Raw genomic sequence first — 14090 nt, forward strand, 5'->3', positions numbered from 1 at the left:
TGTGGCAGCGATGGCAAATGAAATTAAAAATTGTACCGAACAGTATTTCAAATTATACTTTTTCGACACATATTGTCCCAAAGTAAATTAATAAAGTAGACTCAGTAGAACAGCTGACTATTTTTTTTACTTTGGTCTAATCTGTCAATTCACTTGTGGTTGTTGTGGCGAAAAATACAACAAGCCCAAAAGCAAAAACAACAACAGGCAACTTTGACAGCTCAGACCAAGGCGTATTTAACAAGGTGACAGCAGTGGCGAATTGAAATAAATACAGGCGAATTCACTTATTTTTTATATATAGAGTTTGACATACGGGCGTACGGACGAATATTTTTTATATATGTAGTTTGACATTTGTGCGTGCTATTTCTATAATCAGCTGTGCTACCTTATTAAATGCACCTTGGCTCAGACCTTAAACCAAAAACAAAATTGCTTGTGGTTTTTGTAAATGTTGTATTTGTTGTAGTACTGTCGCTACTTTATTAATTTACTTTGTATTGTCCCAAATCAATTTTTTATGAAACTTTATACATATTCAAAATTTACTAAATTGACATCGAATTTTGGTAATCATAGGTGTAAAATTTAATTTTAATATGGTTTGAGTTATCATATTAAAATTATATCCGAATATTTAAGATCGAATAATTATTATTTTGGGAGATATTTATGATTATAATGAATTATGGATATAAATTAGTTCCTAGATATTTTATATTACATATAGTTTGTAACATATTAATTAATTGCAAAAGAACCCAAAAAATGTTTTTTTATTACAGAAATAAAAGTGTTTGAAGAGCTAAACATCAGATTTTGTATATCCTCTAAATAAATGACCCGATAACTAAAAACAGTGAGCTTTTGAAGCAAATTAATACAAAACAATCACTTAGAATCTGCTAGAAAGACCAAGTCCAGCTAGTATTTATTGTTAACTGTATTTTCTAAGTTACATATAATTTAAAAAAATGTACTGAGACATTGATGTACCGTTGAGCTTTTAAGTATTTAAGTGTACCAAAAAAAGTACAATTGTACCAACTTTGCCATCCCTGAAGTGTAGTGTAATTTTTCCACACTGTCGGAGAGCAAACAATTATTTCAGTCTCCAAGATTTTGTTTAAATTGTGCAATTGTGAAAAATAATTAATAAAATGGAAAATTATTTCAAATGTAAACAATTAATTGTGTTAATCAATCATAAACAATAAATGTATATCATAAATAAATGTAAGTTTGTGCGATGATAAATGAAAATTACGGCATACAAGGAAAAAAGAAAGATTTTTTTCTTTTATGTGCACAAAAGCAAATAGGAATAAAAAGATACAACAAAGCAAAGCTCACGAAAGTAGATTCAACAAAACGAATTGTTGTGTGGAAGGGATGGACGGACAATGGAATTGTGAATGACCGAATACAAATAAATATTCGGCAATTTTGTGTTAAAACACCAACAAAAAAAATATAATTAATTGCAGATAATCAGGTTTTTTGTGACAAAACTTAATTGGATTCCTAATTTTTTAATACACAATTGAGAATATTCGTTAAAGTAATTTTTTCATAAATAAATATTCTTTAATGAAATATTAATTCTGTGTGTGGTAAAGAGTTCACCTGACAAAGAATACTTTGACAATTGGATTAATTTGTTCTTGTTTTAATCCTTGCAGTGATATGGTAACTCTATTGCAATAAAGAAAAAATTAGGATGAAATAATAAAAAGAACAAGAAGAGGATAGTGGTAAGAGTTGCCAGCTTTTGTATAAAAATAGATTTTAAGGTTTTCATAAAATTGCAGGTGTCAATAAGCACCTTTTAATCTCATAACGACAAATCATAAAAGCAGCTAAGTTTAGTTTATAAGGGCAGTGTACAAAGAGTATGCTTCCACCCGGATAACTTTTTCTCACTTAATATTTAACATTTTGTCCGGTCTCTTAATTTAGAAGTTATGGGACTTTAAAGTCTTCATATAAAATAGTACACATCTCCAATAATTTATAAATTGTGTTTCAAAATATTTTTCATTTGATATATGGTACATATTATATATCAGAACTGCCTTATTTAAAATAATGAAATCACACTTATCGTTGTTGGCGTAAACGTTTTACTCCTACCACAGTTTCGTACAAGATTAAAGAAACAATTTGCATTTTATCTTTAATCTAGTCCGAGACTCTTGTATGCGCCAGTTTTGTCGCGTACAAAAATGTTTGTTGTAAATATGTTATTTATTTTAAATAAAGAAATTTATTTTCATTATTTTTATACCCTTCAGCTTCGTGAGAAGGGTATATATAAGTTTGTCATTCCGTTTGTAATTTCTTCATTTTTCATTTCCGACCCTATAAAGTATATATATTCTGGATCCTTATAGATAGCGGAGTCGATTAAGCCATGTCCGTCTGTCTGTCTGTCCGTCTGTCTGTCTGTCTGTCTGTTGAAATCAGTTTTCTGAAGACCCCAGATATCTTCGGGATCCAAATCTTCAATAATTCTGTCAGAGATGCTTTCGAGAATTTTGCTATTTAAAATCAGCAAAATCGGTCCACAAATGGCTGAGATATGAGGAAAAAACCAAGACAACCTCGATTTTTGACCTATTTTTTTACCTATATCTGGATTACTAAGACATTAATATAGACAATATGGATATCTAATGATAGATATTTCAAAGACATTTGCAACGACGTATATAAGACCATAGTAAGTTGGACCTACAATGGGTCAAAATCGGGAAAAAAATTTTGAACCCGAATTTTTAAAAAAAATAAAAAAAATTGAAAAAACCAAAAAAAAATTTTATAATTTAAAAAAAAAAAAATTTTAAAATTTAAAAAAAAAAATTTAAATTTAAAAAAAAAAATTTTAAATTTAAAAAAAAAATTTAAAATAACAATGGAAAAATTTTTTTTTTGAAAAAAATCAAAAAACAACTGGAAAAAAAATTTAATTTTGTTTACCTAAAAATATTTAAAATTTTGAAGTATAATTTGGTGAAGGGTATATAAGATTCGGCACAGCCGAATATAGCACTCTTACTTGTTAAATTTAATTAGATCGCCAATAACCTAGCCTATTATAGGCCAAATGGTACAATTAAAACAATAAAATACAAAATAGTCTTAGAAATAATAGCTATCCAATGTAAATGAACAAATTTATAACAAAAAATGTATATAATAATAATAATTTTTGGTAAAAAAATGAGTTAATTACGATATAAATAAAAAAATAAAAATAATTGAAATCGAATCGACCAATTACATTGGTTTTATGGAGGATTCTATGTCACAGCTACTCACCTGAGTTTATTTAATACACAATTTTATATTTTTAAGTTGAATTATTTGCAAAATTTTATTATTTTTAATTTAAAAATAAATATTTTTTGACATAAACAAATAAATACTAATCAGCTGTGTTTGTAACTACACCTTGGAATCAAGCTTCTCATTGTTATTAAGGCGTATTGTAGTAAGGAGAACTCAGTGCTTTAGTTCTGGCCGATACTGTATATAAGTTGATTTCCTGAATACTCAAAGATTAGAAGTTATAATAAAAAAAGTAAAACTCCTTAGGTTTCTTCATACATTTCTTTTGTGCAATACACTATAATGCCCACATTTAAAAATCCCTTTTTTAATGTCCCCGCACAATACATAATCCCTTTTTCAATGGTATCTCAGCTATGACCGACGGGAAAATGAAAATGGCGTTCCTTTTGTTATCCGTGCAGCTGGGGAAATGTGTTTTTAAAATGCACTAAAAAGTGATAAATTTAATTTAAAATAAAAACAATAGAAAATTAATAAAACAAAAGTTTACATTTGTAATAATAACAAAACATTTGTTTTATATTTGTTGCAGATATTTTGGTGTTTAATACAGCGACCGTGAAAAATAGAGCAATTTTAAACATGAATAAATAATTCAACATTAAAGATTGTGAACAAAAAAATTGTTCGTCGTTTTGTGTGCAGAGAAGCAGAAGAAGAAGAAGGGTTGAATATCGCGGATGGTTGATTGAATTTGTGTATAAGTGTAAATTTATTGAAATCTAAAGGAAACAAACACATATACTACCACACAAAGGCTACAACAACCACAACAACGACGAACATACAACAATTTTGCATAAAATTTTAGCAAATACAGAACAAAAACAACTAGAAACAATAACAACACAGTAAAAGAGGAACAAATACACGCACACAAACACAAAATCCAACTTGGGCAAAATGCCTAGTGCCTCTTTTACATCATCGCGCTCCTATGTGCGACGTTCCAGACGAAAGGGTGCCAATCGTATTGCATTACCAAATCGTCCAACGGGTAAGCCAATTAATATTTGTGAAATAAAACCAATATGAATGACTTACATATTTGTGTGTCTGATTTTAATTTTTAAGGAAACATTATGGATCCCATGCTCCAAAATTCGGCTTCAACGTCAGCATCACAATTAAATGCAAATTTAATGCAAAATCACTCGGCCATGTCTACGTCAGCTGCATCTACATCTTCTGCCATAGCTTCCGCTTCTGTCGCCTCATCGGCAAATACAAACACAAATGCAGCATCGTCAACATCGTCTTCAACTTCCGCATCGTCATCTTCGTCATGTACATCCAGTAGTGTTGGCGTTTTATTATCCCTGAAACAGTCTTTAGCATCGTCTTCCTCAGTCGATATGTATGATGCAGCCGGACCATCGTGTTCGAAATCACAGTCGGGTGCTTCATGTTCACATTCATCGTCGTCGTCTTCAAACACAGCCCTGGCTCAATTGGGTTCGAGCTCAGCGAATGCCTCGGCATGTAATCAAATGCCATCATTCAATACCCCCTCTTCACCGGAGTATGTTGGTATGCACATAAATGATAACGAAGCCGGACCTTCTGGTAGTGGTAAGAATTTGTTTAACAACAAGAGATTTAATTTTTTTTAAATTAAAAAAATTAATCAGGTAGCCATTAAATAATCTGAAATGGTTCTTGAACAAGTTCTAAAAATTTTCCTGATAAAATCAACCATTTAGAATCGTGGTAGCCAACTTTTAAAATAATAATACCTAAATACTTTTTTACTTTTCTTGAAACTAACATTTTATAAGAATTTGTTTAAACTATTTTAATTTTTCCTTTTTTGAATTTGATTCCCATCAATATTTATTTATGCATTTTACATTTTTAGCATTTTCTTCCTCATCACTACTGGGCAGCGGTGGAAATCCGGCTGCTTCTTCTTCGCCATTAAATTCATCATCGTCATCATCTTCTTGTGTACATCAACCGCCATACGATTTACGAAGTAAATTGCCTGCCAACAGTAATCACGATCAATGGTCGACATCAGTATTGTCCTCAAACATTTCTTCCTCTACACCCTCCTCCTCCACCTCAGCATCGTCCTCCTCATCGGCCAATAACACATCATGCTCCATGAGCATTTCAACTGGAGTGATTGTGGGCCCATCATCTGGCTCAAATTTAACAAATAATAATTTACCATCGGGCTCATCGTCATCATCATCCTCCTCTAACAATCAGACAGCAGCTGTTATACATGCACCCTGCACTAATGCCTCGTTTCCGGTGAATAATGCTCACACAACAGGTGCACCTGTAACACACCCGCCAACCGTACACAGTTCCATACCACAACAGCATTGCAGTGCTCTCCCCATTGGAGGCTCTGATACCAATAGTTTTATGTTGCCGGCACGCAAGAGATCGAGGCGTCTGTATGCGATTAGTGTAGATACGGCTCTAATGTCACCTCCTAGTATGTCCAACTCCTTCAATGGTCCTTCGGCAGCTCAATATTTGCAGTACGAATTACCCGATGAAGTTTTATTGGTAATATTCTCCTACCTACTGGAACAGGATCTGTGTCATTTGGCTCAAGTCTGCAAACGTTTCAACACAATTTCCAACGACACCGAGCTGTGGAGACGTTTGTATCAGTCGGTCTTTGAATACGATTTGCCCCTTTTCAATCCCGAGATTTCCAAGTTTGTCTTTGAGAAACCTGAAGATTCGGAATATGCCAATGCCTGGAAGGAGAGTTTCCGCCAACTGTATCGTGGTGTACATGTTAGGCCGGGCTATCAAAATAAAAAATACCCCGGACGTTCCATAGTGTTCTTTGATACCATACAGGCCGCTTTAGATTATCCCGAGGAGAGAGCTGCTTCAGTGGGGGCAGCCTCTACTTCAAGTGCTGTGATCAATGCTGGACTTTCGAATCCCTCGGCTGGAGGAGCTAGTGTCAATGCTTTGTCCAACATGTACGAAGATGCTGTTCCGCCGCTCGATCATCCGGGTCCCTTGATATTTTTACATGCTGGCCATTACAAAGGAGAATATCTCTTCATTGATTCGGATGTGGCGTTAATCGGTGCAGCTCCTGGCAATGTAGCCGAAGCAGTGGTACTTGAACGTGAAGCTGGTTCCACCGTCATGTTTGTCGAGGGTGCCAAATACGCTTATGTCGGCTACTTGACTCTCAAGTTTTCGCCCGATGTCACATCCACTGTATCGCATCACAAACACTACTGCCTTGACATTGGAGAAAATTGTTCGCCCACCGTGGACAATTGCATCATACGCAGTTCATCGGTGGTGGGCGCAGCCGTGTGTGTTGGTGGCGTCAATGCAAATCCCATTATACGCAATTGCGACATTAGTGATTGTGAGAATGTGGGTCTCTATGTGACAGATTATGCTCAGGGCACTTATGAACACAACGAAATTAGTCGCAACGCCTTGGCTGGCATCTGGGTGAAGAACTTCGCTAGTCCTATAATGCGTGAAAATCATATACATCATGGCAGGGATGTGGGCATATTTACATTTGAAAATGGCATGGTAAGTTTTAAGATTTTCTTTCTTATTAATTTATAAATTATTGATAACAATTTGAATTTCTTAGGGTTACTTTGAAAAGAACGATATACACAATAATCGTATAGCTGGTTTTGAGGTTAAAGCCGGTGCTAACCCCACAGTGGTGAAATGTGAAATACACCATGGCCAGACGGGTGGTATTTATGTGCACGAAAATGGATTGGGGCAATTTATCGAAAACCGAATACACTCCAATAACTTTGCTGGTAAATATATTTAAAAAACACCCATATTTAAAGTAAGAACAATGAGATTTTTAAATTATGATTTATTTAAAGGTGTTTGGATAACATCTAATAGCAATCCTACTATACGTAAGAACGAAATCTACAATGGCCATCAGGGTGGTGTTTATATATTTGGCGAAGGTCGTGGTCTCATCGAACACAATAACATTTATGGCAATGCTTTGGCGGGCATTCAAATACGCACAAATAGTGATCCGATTGTTAGGCACAATAAAATCCATCATGGCCAGCATGGTGGCATTTATGTACACGAAAAGGGTCAAGGTTTAATAGAAGAGAACGAGGTGTATTCCAACACTTTGGCAGGTGTATGGATAACAACGGGTAGTACACCGGTATTAAGAAGAAATCGTATACATTCCGGCAAACAGGTAAAAACTCAAACACAAACACAATTGTTATAATAAATTATAAATGATTAAAAATGTATTTAAAGGTTGGCGTGTATTTCTATGACAATGGTCATGGCAAACTGGAGGACAATGATATTTTCAATCATTTGTATTCCGGTGTACAGATACGTACTGGCAGTAATCCCGTCATACGGGGTAATAAAATTTGGGGTGGTCAAAATGGTGGTGTGCTTGTTTACAACGGCGGTCTGGGCTTATTGGAACAGAATGAAATATTCGACAATGCCATGGCCGGCGTTTGGATTAAGACTGATTCAAATCCCACATTGAAACGAAACAAAATCTACGATGGTCGTGATGGTGGCATTTGTATATTCAATGGTGGCAAAGGCATTCTGGAGGAGAACGATATATTTCGTAATACCCAGGCGGGAGTTTTAATATCGACCCAATCACATCCCATTTTAAGACGCAATCGTATTTACGATGGCCAAGCGGCTGGTGTTGAGATAACTAATAATGCCACTGCCACTTTGGAGTATAATCAAATATTTAAGAATAAATTTGGTGGCTTGTGCTTGGCCAGCGGTGTTCAGCCCATAACAAGGGGCAATCAAATATTCAACAACGAAGATGAGGTGGAGAAGGCCGTTTCGGGCGGTCAATGTCTCTACAAAATTAGCAGTTATACATCGTTCCCCATGCATGATTTCTATCGCTGTCAGACGTGCAACACGACCGATCGTAATGCGATCTGTGTTAATTGTATTAAAAATTGTCATGCAGGTCATGATGTCGAATTTATAAGACATGATCGGTAAGTGAAAGTATAATTTTTCGGATTAAAATTTGTTGCAGATATGCTATTGTGGTTATTTTAAATGTGAAAAAATAGTGGTAAAATGTTAATAATAAAAGATGTGGATTTTTTTATTTAATTTTGATTTTGTAGCAAATTTTTTTATTTTGTTTTTAGCAATTTGAGTGAAAGTCTAATTTCAAGTTATAGAAATTAAGGTTTTGGATTTGAACATAAAATTTTTTATTCGAAATTAGGAAGTTTAGTTCTAAATTTAAAATGTTGGTTAGAAATTATGAACTTCATTCGAAATTCGAATTATTATTCAATATTATGATTCGAAAATATTTATAAATCGTTAATTTTGTTTTGAAATTATAATTTTTCAAAATCAAAATTATTCGTTTCAAAAAAATGGAAAATAATTTTTATTCGAAATTATAATCTAAATTGAAAAAAAAATTTTATTCGAATTTGTTGAAAAGTTTAATTTAAAATTGAAATAATGATTTAAAATTGAGAACTCGTCTTCGAATTCAAAAAATTTTTATTCGAAATTGGGAATAAAACTCTAATTTGATATACTTTGAGAATTTAGATAATTTTAATCAAAATTAAATTCGAGATTGAAATTAAAAATTAATATTCAAAAGTTGGTTCAAATATAAAATTTGTATTGGGATATGCTTATTTAGAATACAAATTAAGGATTTACATTCGAAATTAGGAATTTTGGTTCGAAAATAAGATGTTTGATTCTAATTAGAAAATTTTAATGCGAAATGGTTAATATTGATACGAATGAAATACAATTTAAAATTTTAGAGTTAATTTAAGGAGTTTCGTATTAGAAATTTTTATAGAAATTAATTATTTGATATAAAATTCTATACATTAAATCGAAAAACTAATTAGAATTCGTAAATTTTTTACGAAACAAAGAATTTGAAAATTTGATTCGAATAAAAAATTTGTGTTCGAAATACCGAATTTTAACATTTAGATTTGAAATTGGGAAAATTTTGTTTTAATTTTAAAATTTAGTGTCAATTTAAGGAATTTAGATTGTGAATTTGATTTCGAATTAGAAATTTCGAGGCCATATATTTATACCTTTTAATTTTTTTCTCGAAATCTCCTTTCTTTTGTAGTTTCTTCTGTGATTGTGGTGCCGGCACCTTATCAAATCAGTGTCAACTACAGGGTGAGCCCACTCAAGATACTGATACCCTATATGATTCAGCAGCTCCTATGGAATCTCATACACTTATGGTAAATTAACTAGAACTTTAACTGTAAGTATTCCTCTTCACTCATACTCTTAAGCGATACAATTCGAATTCTAACAAATCCAATGAAGAAGGTACGAGTTTTTGTTGTGCTAACAACAAAGAAATTAACCATAAAAAAACAAAAACACACGAAAAAACAAAAAAAAAAAAAATTAAAAAAAAACTTTTAATGCAATTAACTTTATAAACAAAAAATTTAAAAATTAATTAAATCATAATATTAATATTACCGTATACATATATATATATCTATATATAAATATACATATTAATTATAAATAATTTCTACAATTACTAATACTATATACATTATACAATATTAATACAATTTAATTTAATCATAGAAAACAAAACATACACTTTATAAAATATTTAGCCTCCAATACTTATATATACTCTCTATATCTTCACACAAATTACACGTAAATTTAGTAATATTTTCTTTACATTTTTTTGTTTGTCGCTTAACTACAATTGATTGAAATTTATACATCGTATAAATACTTACAAAAAAATATACCATTGAAAGAAAGAGGAAATTTTATGTTAAAAATGGTACAACTCTCTTTACTATAGCCAGTAATGTTTTTAATCACAGACATTTTACACAAAAATCACAAAATATGTAGGAAGAAATATTAAAAAAATTGAGTAAAATTTCTTTTTGGAGTTGTAAGAGGGAGCAAATGCAAAAATTCCATTTCATATGAATTGTAATTCAAAGAAGAGAGATCTTTCGTAACAATTTGGGAAGTAGCTCCCCAGATTCTTTAGATTTTATCTTAACATGTCAGTATTTTTTATATATGAAAGATTAGAGGTAAAGGTTTTTAGAGAAAATATAAGGTTTATGTTTTTAATTAGGACATTCTTTACATTAATTAGTGCTGAAGTGGTTGTATTTTCTATTATTTGTAATGTTTATGTTACATTTTTCGTCTTTTTTAAATTTCAAATCTATTGAAAATTTATTTTAATAATCCTACTGTAGAATGTTAGTTAATTAATTTCGATTTTTCTAAACAATTTTTTCACTTTCATTATATTTAATTTTCTTAATTTTCTTTTAAAAATATTTCCAAATATTAAAATAAATTGAAATCTATTCAAAATTTATATTTTAAATTGGAAATGTTTACAATTTAAGCAGGAATTTTGAAAAGTTAAAAAATAATATTTAAATTCTTTTCCAAAATTTTTAAATAAATCTATTAAAAATTTAATAATATTTTTACAGTTTTTAAGAAATTTGAAATCTTAAAAGTTTTTTATTCCAATTTTAAAAAATTTATTTTTTAAATTTAAATTTTAAAATAAAATTGAATATTTTTTTAATACAAATTTCTAATACAAGTAATATTATAGTATATAATATAAATACATGTATTAAAAATATTAAAATTTTAAAAATTAAAAATATTGATTTCTAAATTTATATTAAAAATGTTTACCATTTTAAAACCATTAAAAAATAATTCAATAAAAACTTTTTTTAATTTTGACTAAATATGTACTTTAAAAATTGAATAAACTTTTTTTAAAAATTCAAAATTTTAAATTTTCTAAATTTATTAATTAAAATAAATAATTTGAGTATATTAGTTTTTAAAAAATTAATCAAATTATTTTTTAAACCAAAAAATAATAAGAATTTGAATATTTTTTTCATAAATAAAAAAATAAGAATTTGAATAATTTTTTAAAAACTTTTTAAATTTTAAAAAATTTATTTTTATTCAATATTGAATTTATTTATTTTAATTAATAAATCTTGACAATTTTAATACTTTTAATATATTTATTTTATATACTACAATATTTCACGTATTATAAATGGTTAGTATTATTATGAAATATTCATAATTGAAATTTTTAATAAAGACTTTTAAAAGTTTTGAATTTAAAAAAAAAACGTTTCCATTTTTTCAAAATTTTTAAAAAAATCTTTTAAATTTAATAAATTTTGCATCGAAATTTTGTATTTTTTTTAGAAATTCGAAATTTTAAAAGTTCTTTATTAAAAATGTTTAAAGTTTCTATTATAAAATTTTTTTGTTCTCCAAATTATGAAAAAATATTTCCAAAATTTCAAATAAAAAGAATATTATAATATATAATATTAATATATTTAAAATATTTAAAGTTTTAAAATTTTCCAAAATTTTGAAAATAAATCTTTTCAAAATTCATAACATTTTTAATAGAAAATGTTAAAGTTTTTCTATTCAAAATTTTAATAATTTTCTATTCAAAATTAATAAATTTGCCATCGCCATTTTTCTAATAATATAATAATACAATTTCATTTTATTCATTTTTAAAATTTTGCCATAAAAATTTGTTTAAATCTGCTGAAATTTAACGCCTGTTTTTATAAAATTAAAAATATATTAATTTTTATGGAAAATTCAAAATACATATATTAATTTCGAAAATTTTCGAAACTCATTTACAGCCTGTTTTTATAAAATTGAAGAATTTCATTTAACGAATAAAATAAATTTGGTTTTTATAAATCACAAAATTTTTTAAATTTAAAATTTTCAAAGATTTCAGTTTGAAATAATTCTTTTAATAAAAATGAAAACAAAATTGTTTTCGTTATTTATAAAAACAGGCAGTTGTAACAAATTTAAGAATTTTGTTATTAAATAGATTTTTATTGAAAACAAGCAGCTTTTAATAACTTGCCTTGCGCACAAAAGGCAGGAATATTATTTCTATAGAAAAATATGTATATGTATTGATATTGTTTGATACTTAATATTAACAAAATTTGATTATTGTCTTTTATAAATTACTTTTAAAATTGTTTAATTTTATGTATTTTTTTATTTGTTGAGTTTTTACAGAAATTTATTTTAACAATATTCGAAACGTTTAAACTTTATTGGTTAAAATATAAATTAACTCGTTAACTTTTATTATTTGTATTAAACAGAAAACCTTCAAAAGTATTAAAAGCTTTAAACTATCCAAAATTCTAATTAAATGTGCCAATTATAATAAAATTTTAACCAAGGTTTAAACGTTTCTTTAAATTTAAACAAGCTTTAATGTTCTCTATCAAACTTGTCAAAGCATTATTATTATTATTTTTTTATTAAATAAACTTTTTTATAATCTACACTGAGAGAAAAATGTAGCTTTTATTTACAAATACAAGATCTAGAACGACAAGCGGCTAGAGCTGGGCCTGGTCTAAACTTGTCGTGTAAATACCTAGTATTCCCCTATAATGACTATTTAGAGGCGAGGATATAGAAGACTTACATTTTGAAATGCTCTATTTTTTATTATTATATTGGTTTTTGACAAACCTTCTTCGCCTCTGGTAGTATTTTCTGTTGGTTATTTCCCTATATTTGAAACAACCAGTATCTTTTTGTAAAAAAATCAAACTTTTGTATATAACTAAAACCATAACACTAACGATAATTCCCTTTTTATCAATGTATCTATGTGCAATTAAGATTTCCACATTAATGTTTTTGTATAGTTCTTTAATTCTTAAATTGAAAGAAAAAAAAAATAATAATAAATATATAATAATATTTCGCACTTGATCAACAAGAGGGTATTAACTCAAAATTTTAAAATGTTCAGTAGAGGATAAAAACTGTTTGTGGTTACATTTTAAGAGAATTTGAAAATCTGAATACATCATAGTATGTAAATTCCATTTAAAAATATAATTACATTGTTTTTCTTTAAAATTTTTCCAATTATTGCAAACAAAATCTGTTTTTTGAGTTAATACCATTTTTCTGAAAAAATGTGAAAAATTTTATTATAAAAAGAGTCACATTTCGAATTAAAATCATAAAGTAAAACAAATTTTATCAACAAAACAGTATCAACTCAAAATACAACCAAATATAAATAAAACAATTTGATTATTTTTAACTGGAATAAAGGCTCAACTCAAAATAATACCTTTTTTATGAAAATATACGATGCATTTCTATTTCAACTTTTGTATTAACTCAAAATAATACCTTTTTGTTGTATAAAAGTAGTCACTACATTATCACGAAAATGGTCTCAAATGTTGTTTTCGAGATGAGAGAGTAATCGGAATACGTTGAAATTTATACAGTAGATAGATATTGATGTTGTTAGTTGATTTCTTGAAAAAAGTGAAATTTTCAAAATTTTGAGTTAATACCCTCTTGTCGATTAAGTGCGATTTGTCTAAAATTTAAACAATAATTGTAATAATAAATAATCAAGACACCAAAATCCCAGTGAAAAATTTTATTAAAATAAAATAAAAAAAAACTAAAACGTTGATATAGAAAAATCAACAAAATTAACAAGCAATAATAACGAAAATATACTATGAAATATAAAATAATGATTTACAAACAAATATTTTAGTTTATTTTTAATTTTAAAACAAATTGGAAATCCTTTAATTTTAGTAAACTACACCTAATTTTTAAGGTTTTTTTTTATTGTTTGAATT

The 14090-nt window shown here is 28.4% G+C and overlaps 1 protein-coding gene across 3 annotated transcripts; it reads left to right on the forward strand.

Moving 5' to 3' along the window:
- Positions 1 to 1101: 1101 nt before the first annotated feature.
- On the forward strand, positions 1102 to 9745 carry FBXO11 (F-box protein 11). 3 transcript variants are annotated; one of them, XM_065516452.1, is made up of 8 exons: positions 1102 to 1239; positions 3890 to 4354; positions 4432 to 4929; positions 5216 to 6891; positions 6956 to 7136; positions 7209 to 7549; positions 7615 to 8348; positions 9482 to 9745. In XM_065516452.1, the coding sequence occupies exons 2-8, from the start codon at positions 4261 to 4263 to the stop codon at positions 9609 to 9611; spliced, it is 3654 nt and encodes a 1217-aa protein (XP_065372524.1). In that variant the 5' UTR covers positions 1102 to 1239; positions 3890 to 4260; the 3' UTR covers positions 9612 to 9745. The 3 variants fall into 3 exon arrangements, with proteins under 3 accessions (XP_065372524.1, XP_065372526.1, XP_065372523.1); XM_065516454.1 differs by lacking the exon at positions 1102 to 1239 and adding an exon at positions 3708 to 3791; XM_065516451.1 differs by lacking the exon at positions 1102 to 1239 and having other exon boundaries at positions 3839 to 4354.
- The last annotated feature ends 4345 nt before the right edge of the window (positions 9746 to 14090 follow it).

The sequence above is a fragment of the Calliphora vicina genome, chromosome 1, assembly GCF_958450345.1.
Source record: "Calliphora vicina chromosome 1, idCalVici1.1, whole genome shotgun sequence".
NCBI lineage: Eukaryota > Metazoa > Arthropoda > Insecta > Diptera > Calliphoridae > Calliphora > Calliphora vicina.

Bases quoted from the DNA above. Each gene is read 5' to 3' on its own strand.
- FBXO11 (XM_065516452.1), top strand. From the start codon at position 4,261: ATGCCTAGTGCCTCTTTTACATCATCGCGCTCCTATGTGCGACGTTCC. The intron at 4,930-5,215 runs GTAAGAATTTGT...TTACATTTTTAG, and splicing joins AGCCGGACCTTCTGGTAGTG to CATTTTCTTCCTCATCACTA. The intron at 8,349-9,481 runs GTAAGTGAAAGT...TTTCTTTTGTAG, and splicing joins GAATTTATAAGACATGATCG to TTTCTTCTGTGATTGTGGTG.